At 44.2% G+C, this 19,854-nt stretch overlaps 1 protein-coding gene across 6 annotated transcripts in view; it reads left to right on the top strand.

The window, feature by feature from the left end:
* Positions 1-3,484: 3,484 nt before the first annotated feature.
* USP40 (ubiquitin specific peptidase 40) overlaps positions 3,485-19,854 on the top strand; it is a 75,983-nt gene continuing 59,613 nt past the window's right edge. For 3 of the 6 annotated variants that reach the window (XM_066346334.1, XM_066346331.1, XM_066346335.1), the window contains exons 1-8: positions 3,485-3,597; positions 4,386-4,603; positions 7,840-7,907; positions 8,983-9,096; positions 10,983-11,147; positions 13,203-13,349; positions 15,369-15,512; positions 17,530-17,658. In XM_066346334.1, the coding sequence (XP_066202431.1) occupies positions 4,405-4,603; positions 7,840-7,907; positions 8,983-9,096; positions 10,983-11,147; positions 13,203-13,349; positions 15,369-15,512; positions 17,530-17,658 (966 nt within the window). In that variant the 5' untranslated portion in view covers positions 3,485-3,597; positions 4,386-4,404. Of the gene's footprint in view, positions 3,598-4,148; positions 4,287-4,385; positions 4,604-7,839; positions 7,908-8,982; positions 9,097-10,982; positions 11,148-13,202; positions 13,350-15,368; positions 15,513-17,529; positions 17,659-19,854 lie in introns of all 6 variants that reach the window. The other 3 variants (XM_066346337.1, XM_066346336.1, XM_066346333.1) reach the window with 2 other exon arrangements.

Raw genomic sequence — 19,854 nt, 5'->3', positions numbered from 1 at the left:
TCCCAATAAAGGTGTGTTGATGTCCTAACCCCCAGTATGTCTGGACATCACCTTATTTGGAAATAGGATCATTGCAGATATAACTGTTACGATGAGGCCATCCTGGAGCACTGTGGACCCCTAACCCAATCTGAGTGATGTCCTTCTAAGAAGACAGCCGTTGGAAGGCAGGAGCGCACAGGAGAAGGCCATCTGATGCCAAAGGTGGAGAGATTGGGAGCTGCCCAAGGCAGGGGAGCCCCAGAAGCTGGGAAGAGGCGAGAGAGGCTGCTCCCCTCAGCTTTCAGAGGGAGCGAGGCCCCGCCAGCGTCCTGACTTCAGACTTCGACCTCCGGAACTGCGAGACGATACAGGTAGGGTTTTAAGCCACCAGTTGGAGGGACTTTGTTCAAGCAGCCCCAGGAAACTAATACAGGGTTAATCACGATCCAGAGTGTAGTGACGAGTTCACTGGAGTTCACATACATCGAAAGTTACGAAATTCTATGTGTCATATATATGCACACTATCATATGCAATTAACCTCAATAATGTCATTAAGGAATACGTATCAACACGAGTTCTACTCTTTCACTTCAGTATTCCAAAAACATTGTCTGTTCCTCCCGCTAGATGACCACTGGCCCACACTCTGTAATGCTTACATAGTTTCTTGAGGATGCTGGCACAAGGGCCTGACAGGGTTGAGAGAGTGGCTTTCAAACAACTTGGTTCACGACCTACAGCAATAATTTACATGAAACATGGAAACTCAGTCCACAAGTATAGATCTCTATGTCTGAAACAAAAGTTCCACAGACCTGGCCGTGTAGCTCAGTGGGTTAGAGCGTTGTCCTGACATGCCAAGATTGTGGGTTCAATTCCTGGTCAGGGCACATACAAGAATCAGCCAGTGATGGCATGAATAGGTAGAACAACAAATTGACCTCTATCTCTGTCTCTCTCTCTCTCTCTCTAAAACTCAATAAATTAAAAAATTTTAAAGCTCCACATAACTACCTTCATCCTCAGGACTCTGATATTTTTATCCAATTCAATGTTATTGTATTTCTTTTCCCTTCTCTCTCTATTTTTAAATGCTGTTTACCACCCCTCTCAATAAATTTGGTAACCCACTATTAAGACATGACCTTCAGTTTGAAAGGGTCTTGTTTATAGCATTGGGCACAGATTGCATAACCAATTGATGAAGTAGCACAGCATAGATAAGAAAACAAAAAATAAAGTGAAATTGCAAGTTTTTCAGGCCAATGTCATGGTTTTTTTTACCTCATGTCAACCATTTGAGTCAAAATCCCAATTATTATTATTATTTTTTTTTTTTGAGAGAGAAAGAGAGAGAGGGACAGGCGCAGAGGAAAGAGATGAGAAGCATCAACTTGTAGTAGTGACACCTTAGTTGTTCATTGATTGCTTTCTCATATGTGCCTTGATGGTGGGTGGGGGGCTTCAGTTGAGCCAATGACCCCTTGCTCAAACCAGCAACCTTGGGCTCAAGCCAGCGAACACAAGGGTTCATGTCTATGATCCTTTGCTCAAGCTGGCAACCCGGTGCTCAAGCTGGTGACCCTGTGCTCAAGCCAGCGACCTCAGGGTGTTGAACCTGGGTCCTCAGCATCCCTGGTCGATACTCGATCCACTGCACCACCACCTAGTCAGGCCCCAATTTTGTTCTAAAGTAATGATGAGGCTCAAAAAGAGCTAGCCCCAAATTATTACTGCTTGCAGGGGGTGGGGGCACTGACATCTGGGGAATCACTGCAGGATTTCTAGCTGCTGTGAGCCTGTAGGGGTGGAGTTATTCTATTTAATGTAGAGGCCCTGCAACAACGTAAACTTCTAGTGAAAAAATATTTAGAAGACTACTTGAAATTAAGTACGGTTGTGTACCCCCTCCACCGCCCGTTCTCCCAGCCTGGAGGGGTCTTTCCTGGGCTCTTCAGGTGCCTCCTCATTGGTGAGTTCTCCTCTAAGAAGTCTGCTCTGAGACCAACATCAGAAACAGCCCCACCCCAATCCTTGTCATTGACTGTCACCTTCCTCTGCTATTTCCTTCAAGTTCCTTATCACTACGAGTATCACCTCGCTTCTTCTTAGTTTCCTCCACTGGAAAGCGAGCTCCGTGAATTTAGGGACCTCTGTCAGTCAGATGAATATGAAAATTCCTGTGCCTGTCACTTATAGTAGATGCTTATTAAATAAACATACTCACTAAATATTTAAGAAGAAATTTAAAAAAAAAAGAAAGAAAGACTAAATGAGCAAATGAAAAAATGAAGAGCAGCTCGTCGCCCCTTGCTGGGAACTACTGAATCCCCTCTGGGTGTTTTTCTTTTACCCACCGGGTTGCACGGCACCTGCCGCGTGTCTGGCCTCTCCTAATCCGTGCCATGGTCACGCCCTGGAATTTCCAGGGCTGAGGCACTCACGTCGGAGACATCTCAGCCTCCATGCCAACAATGGTTCTGGTTTTAACAGCCTGTGTCCTCGTGCAGCTAACCCCCCAGTGCTCATTCTTGATCGGGGAATGGAAGTTTGAGGAATATCTACTAATTTGGAAGAGGGGGGTGGAGCTCAGCCGGCCAAGGAAAGACAACAGGCAGAAAGAGAAGCAGGGGATAGGATGCCACGGAGGCTGCCAAGGGGCAATGGCCGGCCGAGTGAAGAATGCTGAGAACAGGGTACTCCCACTGTGGTTTCCTGCTCTAGACCTTTGGCCTCCTCGCTGGTCCTGGTCCGCTGCCTCCAGTTCTTTCTCTACCGACACTTCCCGAACATTTCCAGATGCAGGAGTCTCTCTCTAGTGTTCCAAATACAAATCCTTTAGGCTGGCATTCACTTGGGCTGCCTTGCAGCTGTTCTCGATCTCTGGAACCTTTAGCTGAAGTCCGAAGGATTTTCTCCCCGTCTCCCTCATTCATTCCGGAGTGGAGGCTAGATTGGATCCAGGAGAGGACAGAAGGAGACCCTACATACACACGCTACTGAAACAGGCCACTAACGGTGTTCAAAGCAGTAAGACAGGATCATTTTGAGATATGTTTGGTGTGTTCTGTGCATGCTACTTAGAGTTGGTGCAAACAAACACTGAGGGTATTATAAAGGTTCGAGGTTACGCAGAACGTTATTCACTCGAGACACACTGGGAAATGTCTTTGAAAGTGCACGGCAAACGTGATAATGCCTTCCATTGTATAAGTAACACGGGAATTAGCCATTACAGAAGACAAGTGATCTCCTGCAACTAGTACGGATTGCGAACAGCATTTAGTGTACACGGTAAATATGAATGAATGAGTGGTCGGCTGTCCTGGAGGACCCGCGGACTCGCTAACACGAACCGACGAGGAAGCAGGCGCAGCCCTCCCATCCGGACTCCCGACCTTTCCGAGAAAAAAGAACTACATTGCCCATCAGGCTGTGCGCGACAGGCCGGAGCTGTCGCGGGGCATTCTGGGAAGAGTAGTCCACGCCTTCCGTAGAAGTGCTCACGCTCGAGGCTGCGGGAGACGCGCCCGCGCCAACATGGCGGCGCCTAGTCGAGGCGCGTCCGTTTGTGTCGGGCATTGGCCGGGGTGGGGGTCTGGGCTTTAGGCAGTAAGTGGAGTCGGCGGCCCGGGTTCTCGGGAGGGACCTGGGAGGCCTAGGGATCGTGTGGGCGACACGACCCAAGGAGGGAGAGGCGAGGGCTGGCCCGCGCCGGGCCCGGGGTTCCTGTCGGGGTCACTGGACAGCGCGGAGAGGGCCTTTGGTCGGTGGTTTTCATGACAGTCCTCTTTCCCCAGTGACCCCCCACCCCTTCCAGCGACCCTCCATCCCTGGGGCCGTGCCCTGAGCTGCTGTAAAGATACATCTGTTCCGTTTAACTAACTTCAGTGTCGTAACCTGGGACAGGAAGTGTGAGAAGCAGAGATTTCAGCAAGGGACTGACGGTCCCCAGGCCCTTGACGGACAGCTCTCAGAACCTGGGACTGCCTTCGCCACCCCAGCCGGAGTTTTAGGGGTGGTGATGGGGGGGTTTCTTTGTTTTGTTTTGTCTTTTTTAATTAGTGATGCCAGTATGCCTTTTAAAAAACATCTCGTTCATGATGGGCTAAATGCTTTTCTTTAATTACTATATGTCATTTGCTTGTTTAAATGACCTATAGCGTGATGGGTGGTATCCCATTTTACGGACCAGGAGCTCAAGTTTCCTAACTGGCCCAGCGATAAAAGAATTCCAGGTCTGGATGTCTCCAAAGCCCCAACAACCGTGTGTACTTTCTAAAGGAACGACTTGGAAAGAGGTAGACCCAAGTTCAAGACAGGGAGACATGGAGAAAGTTTGTTGTAAAAAAATATAAAATAAAATAAAGCATTTCATAACCTGTCATGTTTTTTTAAAGGGTAGCATTTAGTTCCACAATGTTTGGGAACCTGTTTGAAGAGGATTATTCCAGTGTGTCAAATAATCAGTATGGAAGAGGGAGGAAATTAAAGACCGCAGCTGCTGAGCCACCGGCGCCCAGAGAGTTCACCAAGTTAAGCGGGATTAGAAACCAGGGTGGCACCTGCTACCTCAATTCCCTTCTTCAGACTCTGCATTTCACACCTGAATTCAGAGGTAATGCTGTGTTACATGCGCTCATCTCTACATGTCATTAATTACGGGGAGATGGCAAAGAGACAAAGTATCAAAGGTGTCATTAATTCCAGTGAGATCACAAAGAGACAAAGTATCAAAGGTGTATTCTACAGCATGTGTTTATTGTTACTGTAACACATAAAGTGGTCATGTGAAGCTTAAGTTATTTTAAGCATATTCTGTGTAGTTGTAGTAATGTTGACTAACAAAACTAAAAACTAAGGCAATCTTTCTTTTCTGTCCTAAGTGCTGGCCTTCATGACTATTATACTGTATTTTTTAACTTTTAAAATTTCTCCAAAGGAATAAACATGTGAGCCAGACTTACCCAAAGGAGTTATATCCTGCCTTTTGGAAGTAGGGCGGGGGAGGGGGTGTTCACATTATTTATACAGTCTGTGATCATTTTACCTGAAATTCAGAAAACTTTTGACAACCTGATCTGATTTGAACTTGTTTAGGGTCACCTGACCTGATGTGAGGCCTTTTATAGTCTAGTTCAGGTGTCCCCAAACTGCGGCCCGCGGGCTGCATGTGGCCCCCTGAGGCCATTTATCCGGCCCCCTGCCACACTTCCGAAAGGGGCACCTCTTTCATTGGTGGTCAGTGAGAGGAGCACTGTATGTGGCAGCCCTCCAACGGTCTGAGGGACAGTGAACTGGCCCCCTGTGTAAAAAGTTTGGGAACCCCTGGTAGTTTCTCGCACTTGGGTGAATATTCATTCATTTATTCCAAGAATATTTATTAATCTCCTTGATCAACGGATACTATTTGTACCAGACATTAGCATTGGGGGTATAATGTTAACATGATGATAGCCCTTTTTTTGTATTACCTTTCTAAAATCTGGAAATAGGGAATTCCAAAGACCCAAGATGTTGGACAAAGGAATTGTGTGCAGAAACCCCTCAAGTTAGCTCAGTTTAAAAGGGGTTTATTGTGGCCCTGGCCGGTTGGCTCAGTGAATAGAGCATTGGCCCAGTGTACGGACGTCCTGGGTTTGATTCTCAGTCTGGGCACACATAAGAAGCAGCCATCTACTTCTCTTAACCCTCCCTCTCCCCCTCCTCTCTTTTTCCCTCTTGCAGCCAGCACTGGATCAGTTTGCACATTGGCCCCAGGCACTGAGGATAGCTCAGCTGATTCGCGCATCGGCCCTAGAACAGGGTTATTAGGTGGATCCTGGTCGGGGCGCATGCAGGAGCCTGTCTGTCTCCCTTCCTCTCACTTAAAGGGGGGATTTATGGTCAGAGTATAGGAGAATCTCCCAAAAACGACATACAAGAACCCAGTCGACCTTATTGGACCCTTCATTTTTGGCCCTATTTCTTTCAACATGTTTGTCCCGTTTCCATCTCTGCCAAACAGCTTCCTGCACGAGTCTTAGTTTCAGTGTTGTCTTGGTTTCAGTGTGAACATTACTTTGCCTTCCTGTGGCTTTGTAGCTCAGCCCTCCACAGTGTCTCCGTATTCTGAGGACAGCTGGCCTGGCCGTGTCGGCGTGGCCGCGTCCCCTTCACACCACAGCACGTTGCTCCAGTCTTTGTAGCATTTTCTGTTGCTTCTCGGCTTAGAAAGACTCCCTGCCTCCGGAGATTCTGTAACTGTTTGCCACCATCCCCTCTGCAGGGCCGTTCTGGTGGTTTGGACTGCATGTGGGACTTCGGAGCAAGGCCTCTAGTCCTTGACTCCTTCCCTCCGTAACAAGACGTCCCCGGTACATTCGGTAATTCCGCCCTTGGGAATTCTCAGCACAGATACGCAGATTCCCAGGGGGGTTAGAACTTTTCTGATATAGTTGAAGTTAAAAGGCAACTTGAAGTAGAAAAGTAGCCTTAAAGAGAGACCTAGGCAGGTGTTTGGGGAGGTGCAGGTTATGGAGGGCACCACTCAGCAAGGAGAGGGCTGAGTCCCGGGACATCTCAAGCAAAGATCGCTGACCAAGCACATGGCTTGACATCTTAGAGCAGAAGGACCCCCCTTGTAAGGCTTAGCATGAATCCTGATGCTTACTGCAGGGGAGGTGTCATTTGGAAAGAGTAAGGACTGCCGGAGAACTGGGGAAGGAGCTTTTTGAAGTCCTGTTTTTTGGGTTTTTTTTTATTTATTTTTTTTTATTTATTGATTTTACAGAGAGAGGAGGGGAGAGAACAAGAAGTATCAAGTCATAGTTGCTTCACTGTAGTTGTTCATTGATTGCTTATTGCATGTGCCTTGACCGGGCAAGCCTAGGGTTTCGAACCCGTGACCTCAGCATTCCAAGTCAGTGCTTTATCCACCGCACCACCACAGGTCAGGCTGGAGTCCTGTTTTATGGAGTGTAAATGCTGTGCTAGATGGGGTTCCACTGTGCTCCCAGGCCGGTGCAGCTGAGATAGGGGGAGATAATTGTGAAAGTCTTTGTGTGGTTTTTAAGCTTTTGCCTTTATGTTTGTAGTTCATTTCTCCTGCTTCCTCCCAGGAACTCAGCAGGAAGGTAACATTCCTGACCACTAGGCAGCAGTGGTTGCCAGTGGGAGGCAACGCCCATCCCATCCCTTCTCTCTCTCTCTCTCTCTCTCTCTCTCTCTGGCGTATCCGGGTTCCCCGGTTGGCGTTCCTCTCTGGGTCTGAATATAGCCTTCCCAAAAGATTCCGATATTTCCATACTGGGTGGCATAGCTGGATGCTGGATTATACAAAATATTCTGGAGACTGGCACTGGGTTACCAACTTATTTTTCCAGGTTAAGACCACTACCATCTGTTAGTGCCCTCAACACAGGAAAAACATTTGCATACTCAGAAAAGGAAGGCATGCTCTCAGGGTAAAAGGGAGTCCTTCTCAGAAAAGAATGATTGGGAACCTCCCATGTGGCTTGTTATTTGATCACATATGACACTATGATATATTTGTCATATTTCCCAATATTCCCTGTGTGGCTTTAGGGACCCATTGCCATGGGCAGTAGGAAGCCATCACAGATTTCTGATGTCACTATTCTTAGCTTTATAGGCATAATTTTCCTTTTATGGATTTTTCACACCGAAACCTTAGCGTGCCTTCATAGTCAGTGGTTAAAGATAATGTCACCAGAAAGTAACACGTGAAGAGTAAGGGTATGAGGATTGGCGCAGTTACGCTCCTGGGTGGTTACTGATTTCACTCACTGGTGGTCTTGGTTCTCTAAGATGAAGTAATGCCATCTACATCTCTGGTTCTGCTTTTCTCTTTAGAAGCACTATTTTCTCTTGGCCCAGAAGAGCTCGGTTCTTTAGAGGAAACGGATAACCCTGATGCAAAGGTATTAAGTCTGGGGTTTACAGGGTTTTGTTTGTTTGTTTGTTTCTGGAGTATTGAGGGAATGTTTTTTTAAGGAAGAAATTAAGTTTCATATAGAAATCAATTTTATTACCAAATATGATTCCTGTTTTCAGAAAGTGACTTGGCTTATACCCGAGTGGTAATGGAATTTTCCTTTCAAGAAACAATTGCTTTCCCAAATGTGATGTCGCTGCCACTTTGCAGGCATACCTCTACTGTGTGTATTCCTCCGGGGAAGGAAATACCTGCAAATCGTCCACACTAGTAAACCAGAACTACCTCGTGCACTCATTCGTAACAGGGACAAATAGAGACCAGTGTGCTTTCAGTTGGGTGTTTTCGTAAGTGCAGGTCAATCATGTGCCTCCCTGCTCACGCGTCCTAACTTTGTCGCTTTCGGCTGAAATCGGTACTTCCTACAAGGAGTATCTCAGAGCCAGCCCCGTGCCTCTCAGACCACCTGTGTGGCGAAGGGCCAGTTTTTGTGTATTTTTTTTAAATTTTCGACCTGTTGCAGATCCTACTTCTGTAGGACATAATAAAGAGGTCATGGCAAGGTCCAGTTGCCAAGAAAGTTTCTAAAGACTGGTTCTCACTTTAGATGCTTAACTTTGGTGTGCAGGCCAGGCGCTGAGTGGCGTTCTCTGTCAGCCTGGCCCCCAGGGCCCGATGGGGCGGAACGGGCTGGGTCTGCAGCCAGCGGGGACCGGGAAGCTCCTCGTGGGGGGTGTCTGCGGCCGAGGGACCTGAGAGAAAAACGAGCTGTTGGGAGACTTAAGAGACTCTCCGTCTGTAATCAGTTGGGTAGTTGATTACGGCCTCTTCTGGTTTTAATGTTGGTCTGAATTGTATCAAGCTAGGAAACGCCAGATAGCTGAAACATTTTGGGTCTAATTTTCAAAGAAAAATGAATCTTAGCTAGTTCGCCGTCTGTGATTATTTGTAAACTCCCGGGTGAGCGGAGTGAACAGGAGATAAGGAAACCTAGCACGCAGTTCTTCTCAGCAGCCGGCCGCTGGCCAGACTCGCTGAGGAACGCGTTTGCTCTCGTCCAGGCTCGGGCCATACCTCTGCAGTTACAGCGGCTCTTTGCCCAGCTCCTGCTCCTGGACCAGGACGCCGCCTCCACCGCCGGCCTCACCGACAGCTTCGGGTGGACGGACAGCGAGGTACCGGGCGCCTCTGGGGAACCGAGCAGCGAGACAGAGAAAAACCCGCTTTAATATGTTCCTTAACCTCTTTAATTTTGATTTTGGGTCTCAAGATGCTATTTAAATGTTTTATTCTCATTTTACATAATTGTGATCCAGAAATATATTTTTGGACACTTACTGTTTGCAGGATTTTAGGAATGGTTGTGATTTGGGGGTGGGGAGAGGGTGGTAACACCGGGAGAAGTGTGGGAGCTGATCTTGACGATTTATACCCCGAGAACCTTTCTGTGGCTTAGTGGAGACACAACACCTGCTACGTGGAAATGACCATTTGTATCGCGACTGCTTAATCAGCTGAGAAAGCGGGGCGGCAGTCACGCTGTCTGCCTTGTGACATGCTTTGGTGTTTCAGTCTTGGTGTTCTGATTTGAACATTTGCTTCAGGCAGAACTAGGAAACTGTCCTTGGCAGGCCTTTGCCTGTGCCCTGCCCTGCCCTGCCCTGCCCTGCCCTGGCTCTCCTCAGGGTCCTCCTGTGTCCCCGTGTCCGACTTCCTCTCGTTTTCTCTGTCCGTCCCTGAACGGTGTCTCTCTGTATACAACACGGGACACTTGTCGGCAGCAGATGCCTCTCCTGCACATTTCACAGCAGCGGAGCCGGGAGCTGTGTGGACACTTCCTTCCGTTTCACTGCCGAGTGATATTCTATTGGACGGAGGCGCCACAGGTTGCCTTTTTTAGTCTAGTCATCAGCTGATGGGTTTCCCTTTGTGTTGGATAATGAGCTTCCACTAATTTGCTGGTTTCATACTTCTTAAAGCTATGAAAACCTCGTTTATTTCTAAATAAAATCTGCAGGAAACCTTTTAGGACCTGCAGAGGCAGACAGGGTCTCTGAGACACTTTTGGCAAACAGGATTGTTCAGAAACAGAGCTTGAAAACTTCTACAAGCTCTCTGCCCCATCAGAGCCAGTGATACGGAAGAACTTTAGGTCCTGGTGACTTAGACAGAAAGGAGGAACAAAGACCCTGAGCCCCACTTCTTGCTGCGGCTTTTACCCGCTTCGCCGGCTTCTCTCCACACGCAGCCTGTCTCTATAGCTGCCTTCCTTCCCCGCCCTTACTTCTGCATCTTCCATCTGTTCCTCTGTCTTCCCTCCTTTCTACCTTTCTGGTCAGGGTCACTCATGACCAGCATGTGCCAAGTCCAGGAGACTCTCTGCTTTCAGGGGGCTCTTAGTAGCACTCGCTGCCCCCCTTAAAGCCCCAGCTGCTGCGGCCCCCGCCACCTCGCTGTCCGGGTTCTCCCCTCCTGCGTTCTTCCTCCGCTCCTGGGCCACTTGAAGTGTGGTGTCCCCTGTGGCTTTGGTTTATAGATGGTTCTGAAGGAGCAGCTCAGAGGTCCATACACAGTGGCCTGACTCCTAGCAGGTTAAAACAGTTCCACTGGAAGTTCTGTCAGTAGCACTGCGTTGGTGTTGTTTCCGTTGGTCTGTACGTCGAAGCGATGATAACTGGTCATTCGGCAGTCCCTCCGGTCCGAGTGACGTCTCGCTGTGCGTGCGCCCAGCTCATGGCCGGCCGGGCGCCTGTCCTGTTCCTTCCTCTCTGTGGCCATGCACGTGTTCCCACAAGAATGAATGCACTGTCCTGTTTTCTTGTGAGCTGAGCTACGTGCGTACCCTGAACACCGCCTGCTGATTTTCATTCTGTAATAAAGATAAAAATAGGTGGTGATCTCTTAATTGTTCTCAGTTTACTTAGATTAGTCATCCTTGTATTTGATTGATTCTTACCTCTGGATTTCTTGATAAATCTTGTTTTTTAACTAATTTCACTTCAAATATCTGTTTAAAAAATCTGAAGCGCACAGTCACATTTAAAAGTTACCTGTTTTATAGGAAATGAGGCAACATGATGTGCAGGAACTGAATCGGATTCTCTTTAGTGCTTTGGAAACCTCTTTAGTTGGGACCTCCGGCCATGACCTCATCAATCGCCTCTATCACGGAACCGTTGTTAACCAGATTGTTTGTAAAGAATGTAAGAATGTCAGTGAAAAGCAGGTGAATATGCAAGAGTATTTTAGTAATAAGTTACTTCGTTAAATATAATTCACCTCTAGTACCATGTGATGATTAAAATGTCTGTTACTAGAAATCACTGTATTGTTTGTTTGCTTTTTTATACTCTAGCTACATCTAAGTCATAAATTTATAATCCAGGCTTCTCTGTGTGAACTGAAAGAAGCAGATACCTAAAACACAGTTTTACAGTTTTATTCAGTACTCTAATATTTAGAAAATAGAATTGGGATGTTTACAAGTAGAGGTCTGTGGCCTCATAAGGAAAGCGACTTCATCATGGTTAGTGGTTAGAGTACTATCGATTTAATTAGAGGAGTAATAAAAATAAAGTATTGACAAACATCCGTAATTAAATATTGGATTTAGTTTATTGTCTTTGAGAAAGTTCATTTGTATGTGCTTATGTTTAAATATTATACATGTTTAAATATGTTTATATATCAGATATATACAGAAAGCCATTATAATTGGGTTTAAACTCCATATAACCTTCAGTTCCTGTCATGACACAGATTGCCCATTTAGTCTAATTGGAAATTGGAAATTTGTTCGTGTAAGTCAGGGGTAGTCAACCTTTTTATACCTGCTGCCCACTTTTGTATCTCTGTTAGTAGTAAAATTTTCTAACCACCCACCGATTCCATAGTAATAGTGATTTATAAAGTAGGGAAGTTTTACTTTATAAAACTTATAAAGCAGAGTTACAGCAAGTTAAAGCATATAATAATAATTACTTACCAAGTACTTTATGTCGGATTTTCGCTAAGTGTGGCAGAATAAATCTTTATAAAACAACTTACTATAGTTAAATCTATCTTTTTATTTATACTTTGGTTGCTCCACTACCGCCCACCATGAAAGCTGGAACACCCACTAGGGGGCGGTAGGGACTAGGTTGACTACCACTGATAAAAACCATCTTCATTTGCTCTACTGGTCGTAGACAGCAAATGATTTCACCAGCATCGTTGTCCTTTAATAGAAATCTTGTGTTATGACAGGAAGGACAGAAAGTTTTCTGTATGTAACTGTATGAGTAAAAAATTAAATTTTATTTTCTAAATGTTGAATTAATTGCCTTTTTAAAAAAATATGTATCTTTTCTCTTTTTCTATTTTTTATGAGCACTAGTGATGAAAGATACTTTTAGACCCTTATTGCCTGTGCTGATATGTTTGGCCCTACCTAATTTGGAAATATTAAGCTGTGTGTGTCTTTGAATTAGTGTATGATTGACTTAACTATACTGATAATTCACAGACTAATTTCAAACCATATATATCAATATATAAAGGCACATGATAAATTACAGACATTAACTTTTCACCTACCTATATTATAAACCACATATCTATTGTTACTTTTGTAACTTTAGATTTCCACCACGAACTGACTAGAACTTTTATTTTACAGCCCCTATAATCCCTTTAGTGCTGTTAAAGCTAAATAAATATTCTTTAAACTTGTCAGATTTTAAGTGTTTATTACTAGAAACATGTAGTAAATCAAATGTAGTTATAATGGAATTTACAGACTCCCGTTTTGCAGAATACCCTCTTCTTAATTTTCATGAGAATACATTCTTTCCTGGTTCAAATTAATTTTTTTCTTAGAACTTCCTCAGAGTGTCTTAAACCAGCATGGGCTGGAGGTGGGGGGCAGATTCCCGTTGGGGTCGCAGCCCCACCAGCCTTCTAGTCCAGACTCAGTGCCCACAAAGCTGCGCGCGCTGCTGTCAGATGGGAGCGCGCTGGTTTGTCGCAGCTCCTCATAAAATAGGCTTTATTGCATTTACAGTTTACAGTGAACTCGTAAACTGGGTCCTGACATAGTTTAAGCTCAGTTACAGTTTGCTTTAGGAAAGGGAATTTGGTGGTGTGAATTTCAGTGTCTGATGAGGAGAGCTGTATCTTCGTGTGTACAGTGTTTTAGGAAAACATTATCTGATTGTTCCCAGTATGTATGCGAATTGGTGATGTATACGTGACCTTCTGTGAAATTGTTATTTTGGTATTGTATTTGTGTGTATTTCAGGAAGACTTCTTAGATCTAACAGTAGCAGTCAAAAACGTATCAGGTTTGGAAGATGCTCTCTGGAACATGTATGTGGAAGAGGAAGTTTTTGACTCTGACAACTTGTACCGCTGTGGGACTTGTGACAGGCTGGTGAGAGCAGCAAAGGTACAGACACACTCTGCCTCTCCGTAGTGCCCACTGAGTGCTTGGTGGCGGGAAGCCTGCCAGGCAGGGTCCGCGTGTCGGAAGCAGCCCGAAGACACACATGAGGCCCTTAGTACTGAGGAGCGGAAACTCGTTTACATCATACAGCTCTGCATCTTAATTTTCAATAGTAAAGAATTTGTTAAGCTTTCAGCCCAATAGTTCTCTCAACTTCTTTCCCAGGAAAAATTTGTATGTCAGTGTTTCTTTTTTTTTTTTTTTTTTTTTTTTAAGAGAGAAAGGGACAGACAGACAGGAAGGGAGAGATGAGAAGCATCAGCTTAGTTGCAGCACCTTAGTTCATTGATTGTTTCTCATACGTGCCTTGACTGGGGGGCTCCAGCCGAGCCAGTGATCCGTGTTCAAGCCAGCGACCTTGGGCTCAAGCCAGTGACCAGGGGGTCATGTCTATGATCCCACGCTCAAGCCACCGACCCCGTGCTCAAGCTGGTGAGCCAGCACTCAAGCCAGCCGGCGACCTCAGGGTTTTGAACCTGGGTCCTCAGAGTTGCAGGCCAATGCTCTACCCACTGCACCACCACCTGGTCAGGCCTCAGTGTATCTTAAATACACCTTTTGTTGATAAACTCCCCACCATACTTGCTTTTTCAAATTACCATTATGAAGAAGGTAATATGGATTTATGTCTGCCAACTAAGAAGCTTGTTGGACTTTCTTTGTCTGCTACTCTGAAAATAGATAGCTTTCTTCATTGCTACACATGCAGTTATTTTACAGTATCGATACATTGTTTGCTTATGTACTTTGTATCTCACCTTTGGCATTACAACTACAGTCTTAACAAAATAAATATAAAATTCAGAGCATAAAAAGTCTTGGAAAGATGCTTAACTACATTCTTAGTTTTAGTTTCACTCAATTTGCACATCAGTAAAACGAACCTTTTGCTAAAACAAAAGCAGCTCTTTCGTGTCCCTTTTATATCGTTGGTTTAATTCTTTTTTAGTGGAAATGTTTTGATCTTAATACTTGAAAAATTACATTCTATTCTGGTTGCATGAGATTGGTTGCATTCTGAATCTTGGTGTCGCTGTACCGCCTCAGGTAATGCAGATTTCCCTGTCCGGAGCGGTCATCTTTCTCGGCCGCATTGTAGTTGAGTTAGTTGTTTTAGATGTATTTTTTCGAGCTTGTTCAAAAATCTGCTGTGTGGTTAAATCACTTTTTATCATTTAACTTCTTTTTATTATCCACTCGATTTGTAGGATTGCTGTTTTATTTTTAGGAATGTTAGATATTTGTGATCTGGGGTAATTTTATATATGGGGAAGGATTTTTTGCCCCCCCTCCCACATGCCATTAGTACAAAGGGGTTGGAAAAAGCTGGTGACTTTTAAACAAAAAGCAGCTTAATTTCATGTTTTGTATTAAAGCAAGGAATTAAGAAAAGTTTTTTTTACCAGCTTTGAAGAACAGTAACTAAAACACCAGTCAGTGGATCTTAACATTTGGGGAGTTAGGACACTTTTGAAGGTTGAAGAAAGCTGGATTTTCTCTTCAGAAAAATATATAAATGTGCAATTTTTCATGTAATTTCCAGGGTCGGGCTCCATTGAAACGCTCCTGAGGCCCTGGAGTAAGAGCTCCAGTTCTTGGGAAATGAAAAGAAGACGGTGGAAGGCCCGGATTCGGGCAGGAAAGCCTGTTAGAGAGGGAAGGCCCGGTTATGACATGCTTCTTCAGGAAGCTTTGATCTTAGGGGGTGAACACTAAAAACATAAGATCGGGTCGTTACTGTGTAGGTGTAAGCGTAAACAAGTGATCACTGTTAGTCCTATGAACTAGATGAGTTTATACCAAGGGCTATCTATATTCAGTCCATCATGATGAGCTTGTGACTTAAGGACATACTTCTCTTTTATTGTATCATAACTTGCCTTTTTATATGTTCAGAAACATTATGTATTCTTCTCTATAAACTGCTTTTTAAAAACCTAAACAATCTTTTCTTTTTAACAGTCAGCCAAATTACGTAAGCTGCCGCCCTTTCTTACTGTTTCGTTATTAAGATTTAATTTTGATTTTGTGAAGTGTGAACGGTACAAGGAAACCAGCTGTTATACATTCCCTCTCCGGATCAATCTGAAGCCTTTTTGTGAACAGGTTTGAACTCTTTTATTTTCCAATTCTTTTTTTCCCCCTTCTCAGGGTTGAACCCAAAAACCAACCTGGTCTCAGTTGACCTGTTCCAGTCTCGGCCTTGGCGCTGTGCTGTGTCTCATGCGCTGTGGGGTGCGAAGCAGCGTCCCTGGCTCTATCTGCTAGGTGACAGCAGCATCCTCCCTAGTGACAGAAATGTCTTCAGACTTTGTCACATGTCCGTGCCTTCTGGGGGCAGGGCAGCAGGTAGAATCATTTCCAGCGAGAACCACTGGCTCCTTACAGTCCCTTTGAATTTCCAAGTAGGGATTTGTTCTCAGTTCTTTTTATTTAACTCTTCTTGATTGCCACAGTAGGTTTTGTTAACATCCATCATCTCATACAGGAAAATGTTTATCCTTTTCTTTTTTCTTTTTTTGCATTTCTCTGAAGCTGGAAACGGGGAGGCAGTCAGACAGACTCCCGCATGCGCCTGACTGGGATCCACCCGGCATGCCCACCAGGGGGTGATGCTCTGCCCATCTGGGGCGTCGCTCTGTCGCGACCAGAGCCATTCTAGCGCCTGGGGCAGAGGCCATGGAGCCATCCCCAGCGCCCGGGCCATCTTTTGCTCCAATGGAGCCTCGGCTGCGGGAGAGGAAGAGAGAGAGAGGAAGGAGAGGGGGAGGGGTGGAGAAGCAGATGGGCGCCTCCCCTGTGTGCCCTGGCCGGGAATCAAACCCGGGACTTCCGCACGCCAGGCTGACGTTCTACCACTGAGCCAACCAGCCAGGGCCCGTTTGTCATTTTCTACGAAGCAGTTTGTCCAACAATTTTAACATACTTTGAAATAACAAAACAAATAAATAAAACATTGAGCACTTCAGAATTATTTCATTTTGATGTCTGTATTAATGAAAAAAGAGATCACTTAGCATCTTTATATCTCTCTTGTCTTTTGCCTGAACCAGACATTTAAAAAATGCTGCTTATTTTAAAAGTATTATTTTTTGAACCAGCGACCTGTGTTCCAGGTCAATGCTTTATCCACTGCGCCACCACAGGTCAGGCAAAAAGTATTATTTTTTAAGCAACCAAGATCCTCAGATAATTGGCACCCTTTCAAATAGCACCCATATGCAAAATATCTCTTAAGCTCAAGTAGATTTTTCTTTAAATGCCCGTATAGGTGTTCATCTGTTGGATCAGTCATAATTATAGAGTACATTAATTATAAAAAAGTTGAATCATAGAATTAAGAATCAAGATAAAAACCTGCCTGACCTGTGGTGGCGCAGTGAATAAAGCGTTAACCTGGAACACTGAGGTCGCCAGTTTTAAACCCTGGGCTTGCCTGGTCAAGGCACATATGGGAGTTGATGCTTCCTGCTCTTCCTCCTCTTCTCTCTCTCTCTATCTCTCCTCTCCTCTCTAAAATGAATAAAGAAAAAAAAAAAAAAGAAAAACCTTTTCATTCCACTAACCTGCCTCTAAACAAAACCAGCTAGTTTTCACAATTGCTAAATTCCTCTTGTATGCAGAGGACTGAAGTGTCAGGTGCAGTGACAGATGGTGGCCATGGCCTTGACTTAGAGGCACGTAACAAATCTAGATGGAATATAGGAAAAATTCAGCTAAAGAGCATATTTATAGACCAGAACAATAGGTATCATACAAAGACAGGTTTGCTAAGACTGATAGATGACTCACTGATAGGGTAGTGTGCATTGGCTTATGTGATCTTAGCCACAGTACATAAAAACGGCATCTTGTTTGGGTTTATGTTTTTGTGTTTAACCCAGATACAGAATTTGGTTGGGGTAATGTTTGGTATTGGATCAATGCTAGATAATTTTCTAAGAACTAGGAATTTTAAAATTTAAAGTCAAGTGTTCACACTTATTTTAATTTACCCTTAAATAATTATAATAAGCAGTGAAATTTTTATTAATTTCAATAGTTAAAATTCTATTTCCCTTTGCTTATGTATCGTCTCGCTTTGTGTAAACTGTGTCAGTGTTTATGTTCTTTTCTCTCATAGAGTGACCTGGAGGACTTGGAATATATGTACGACCTCTTCTCGGTTATTATTCACAAAGGTGGTTGCTATGGAGGACATTATCATGTGTACATTAAAGATGTCGATCATTTGGGAAACTGGCAACTTCAAGTGAGCACAGATACTAGTTTAGAAGTATATTTGAATGTTTTTTTCTTTTCTAGTCCTGTTATTGGTGACGATAATGTTTTGCCATTTATTGTATTTTTATAGAATACTTTTAAAGGCATTGAAAGTTAGTATAGGTGGAAGTCTTGAATTTTTATTTCTAAATAATTTCACACTTACAGAAACATAACCAGCATAGTACAAACACTGCCTGTGCAGTCTTCACCTAGATTCTCCAGTTGTTAACATTTTGCCACATCTGTGCAAGCACAGACTCTGTGTACACACACATACACATAAACACACAGTTGACATTATGATTATTAGTGCTAAGCCATTTGAAATTAAGTGTACCCCTAAATACTTCGGTGCTTATCTCATGAAAACAAGGACATTCCTTTACATGAGTGCAGATCAGAACCAGGAGCTTCAATGCTGACAGGATGTTTTTATCTAACATGTCGTCTGTCAGTTTCACCAGGTGTCTGATCAGACTCTTTATCGCGTTCTTTCCCTCCTGTGGCGTCAAGCCCGGGGTCATGTGTTAGGCTCACTGAGCCTGTCGCTCAGGTCTCCTTCCCTCAGAATCACTCCGGAGCTTTCCGTCTGTCTCATGGCGCCAACCAAAGAGGAAGATTTCTTCCTGTGGGGGTGGGGGGGCATTTTAATTTATTTTATTATTAATTTATTGGTGCAACACTGGTTAATGAAATGAGAGAGGTTTCAGGTGTACAGTTCTGTAGTACATCATCTATATATTGTTTTGTGTGTGCCCCTCTGAAGTTAAGTTTGTTTCTCATTTACATTGAACACTTCATTCTTCTCGGAATGGTTTCCTATGAATGGTTTGAGGGGTTTTTTTTCTCATTTGAGTACCCAACTGCTCTTTACCACTTATTGAATAATTCAGGTTTTGCCCACCAATGTACAGTGCCATTCCTATTGTATCAATTGTTTATGTGTGAATCCATTTTGGGGCTCTCTTTTCTGTTCCTTTGTTCTTTTTCTCTGTTCCTTGGCAGATGCCGTGTTGTTAATTTCTGTAGTTTTAGAAGAAGTCCTGATACCTGGTAGACAAGGACTCCCTGGGTGCTATTCTGTGGGGGTGGGGGCCTGTCCTGGCTTTTTTTTTTTTTTAATTCATTTTTTTTTAGAGAGGAGAGAGAGAGAGGGAGAGAGAGAGAAGGGGGGAGGAGCTGGAAGCATCAACTCCCATATGTGCCTTGACCATGCAGGCCCAGGGTTTCAAACTGGCGACCTCAGCGTTTCCAGGTCAACGCTTTATCCACTGCGCCACCACAGGTCAGGTCCTGTCCTGGCTTTGATGCTCCTATGAACACTTCTAGAATCAGCTTGTCAGTATTCTCTCTCTCACACACACATACATAGTGGGGGTTTTAGTCTACATATAAAAACAATGTGTCTTCATTTTTTAGAGCTTCTATAATGTTTCATGAAAAAGTTTTTAATATTTTCAAGAAAAAAAACTTGCAGAAGTTCTGAGGAAAAACCCAAACTGAGAATCTAGTTCCAATTATTTGCAGTTATTTGCAATTATATCACCCACCAACCCCAAGCTCTCAATCAGCTTTTTAAATGTAACTAAAGCAGTTAAATGTAATATACAGACCATTATGGTAGGATGTAGAATGCTTAGAACATATCATTCAGATTATCAGATAGTTAATAGTGTTAATGAATAGTTGCTCACATGTAGTACTATGGCTTCTCTTGGTGCCCCCGAACTTCAAGATGCACATTTGTTGACGTTCAGTTTGCTTTTCACAACATCTGTGTATTTCTGATGCTCCGTCAGTTGGACTTGGAGTGTATTGCGAGATGTGTATGTTTCCTATAGTTTGAATATTAGAAAAGCCAAACTGTTCTACCAGGAAAATGTTTACCAGGGTGATGTTCTCTGTGGCTAGATCTGTACTTTGTATTTTCAAACTGTCTGTGGCCAGTGTATGGGAATGCAGTTAATTTTAGCATACTGATTCTATAGCCAGCATCTTGCTAAGTCTTCTTAGGTTTTGGGTGTCTTTGGGCAAAGACAGTCTGTGCACGTCTTCCAGTCCTTCGCCTTCCACTTCTGTCATTGCTGGAGCTCCGGTTCTGGGCTGAGCAAGCCGTACAAGCCTCACTCTCAGACGCTTGTGCCTCATCTGTCAGGACACCAGGGTGCTGGGCACATCGCGC

This window comes from Saccopteryx leptura, chromosome 7 (assembly GCF_036850995.1).
Source record: "Saccopteryx leptura isolate mSacLep1 chromosome 7, mSacLep1_pri_phased_curated, whole genome shotgun sequence".
NCBI lineage: Eukaryota > Metazoa > Chordata > Mammalia > Chiroptera > Emballonuridae > Saccopteryx > Saccopteryx leptura.
This window is presented reverse-complemented; position numbering and strand designations above follow the sequence as displayed.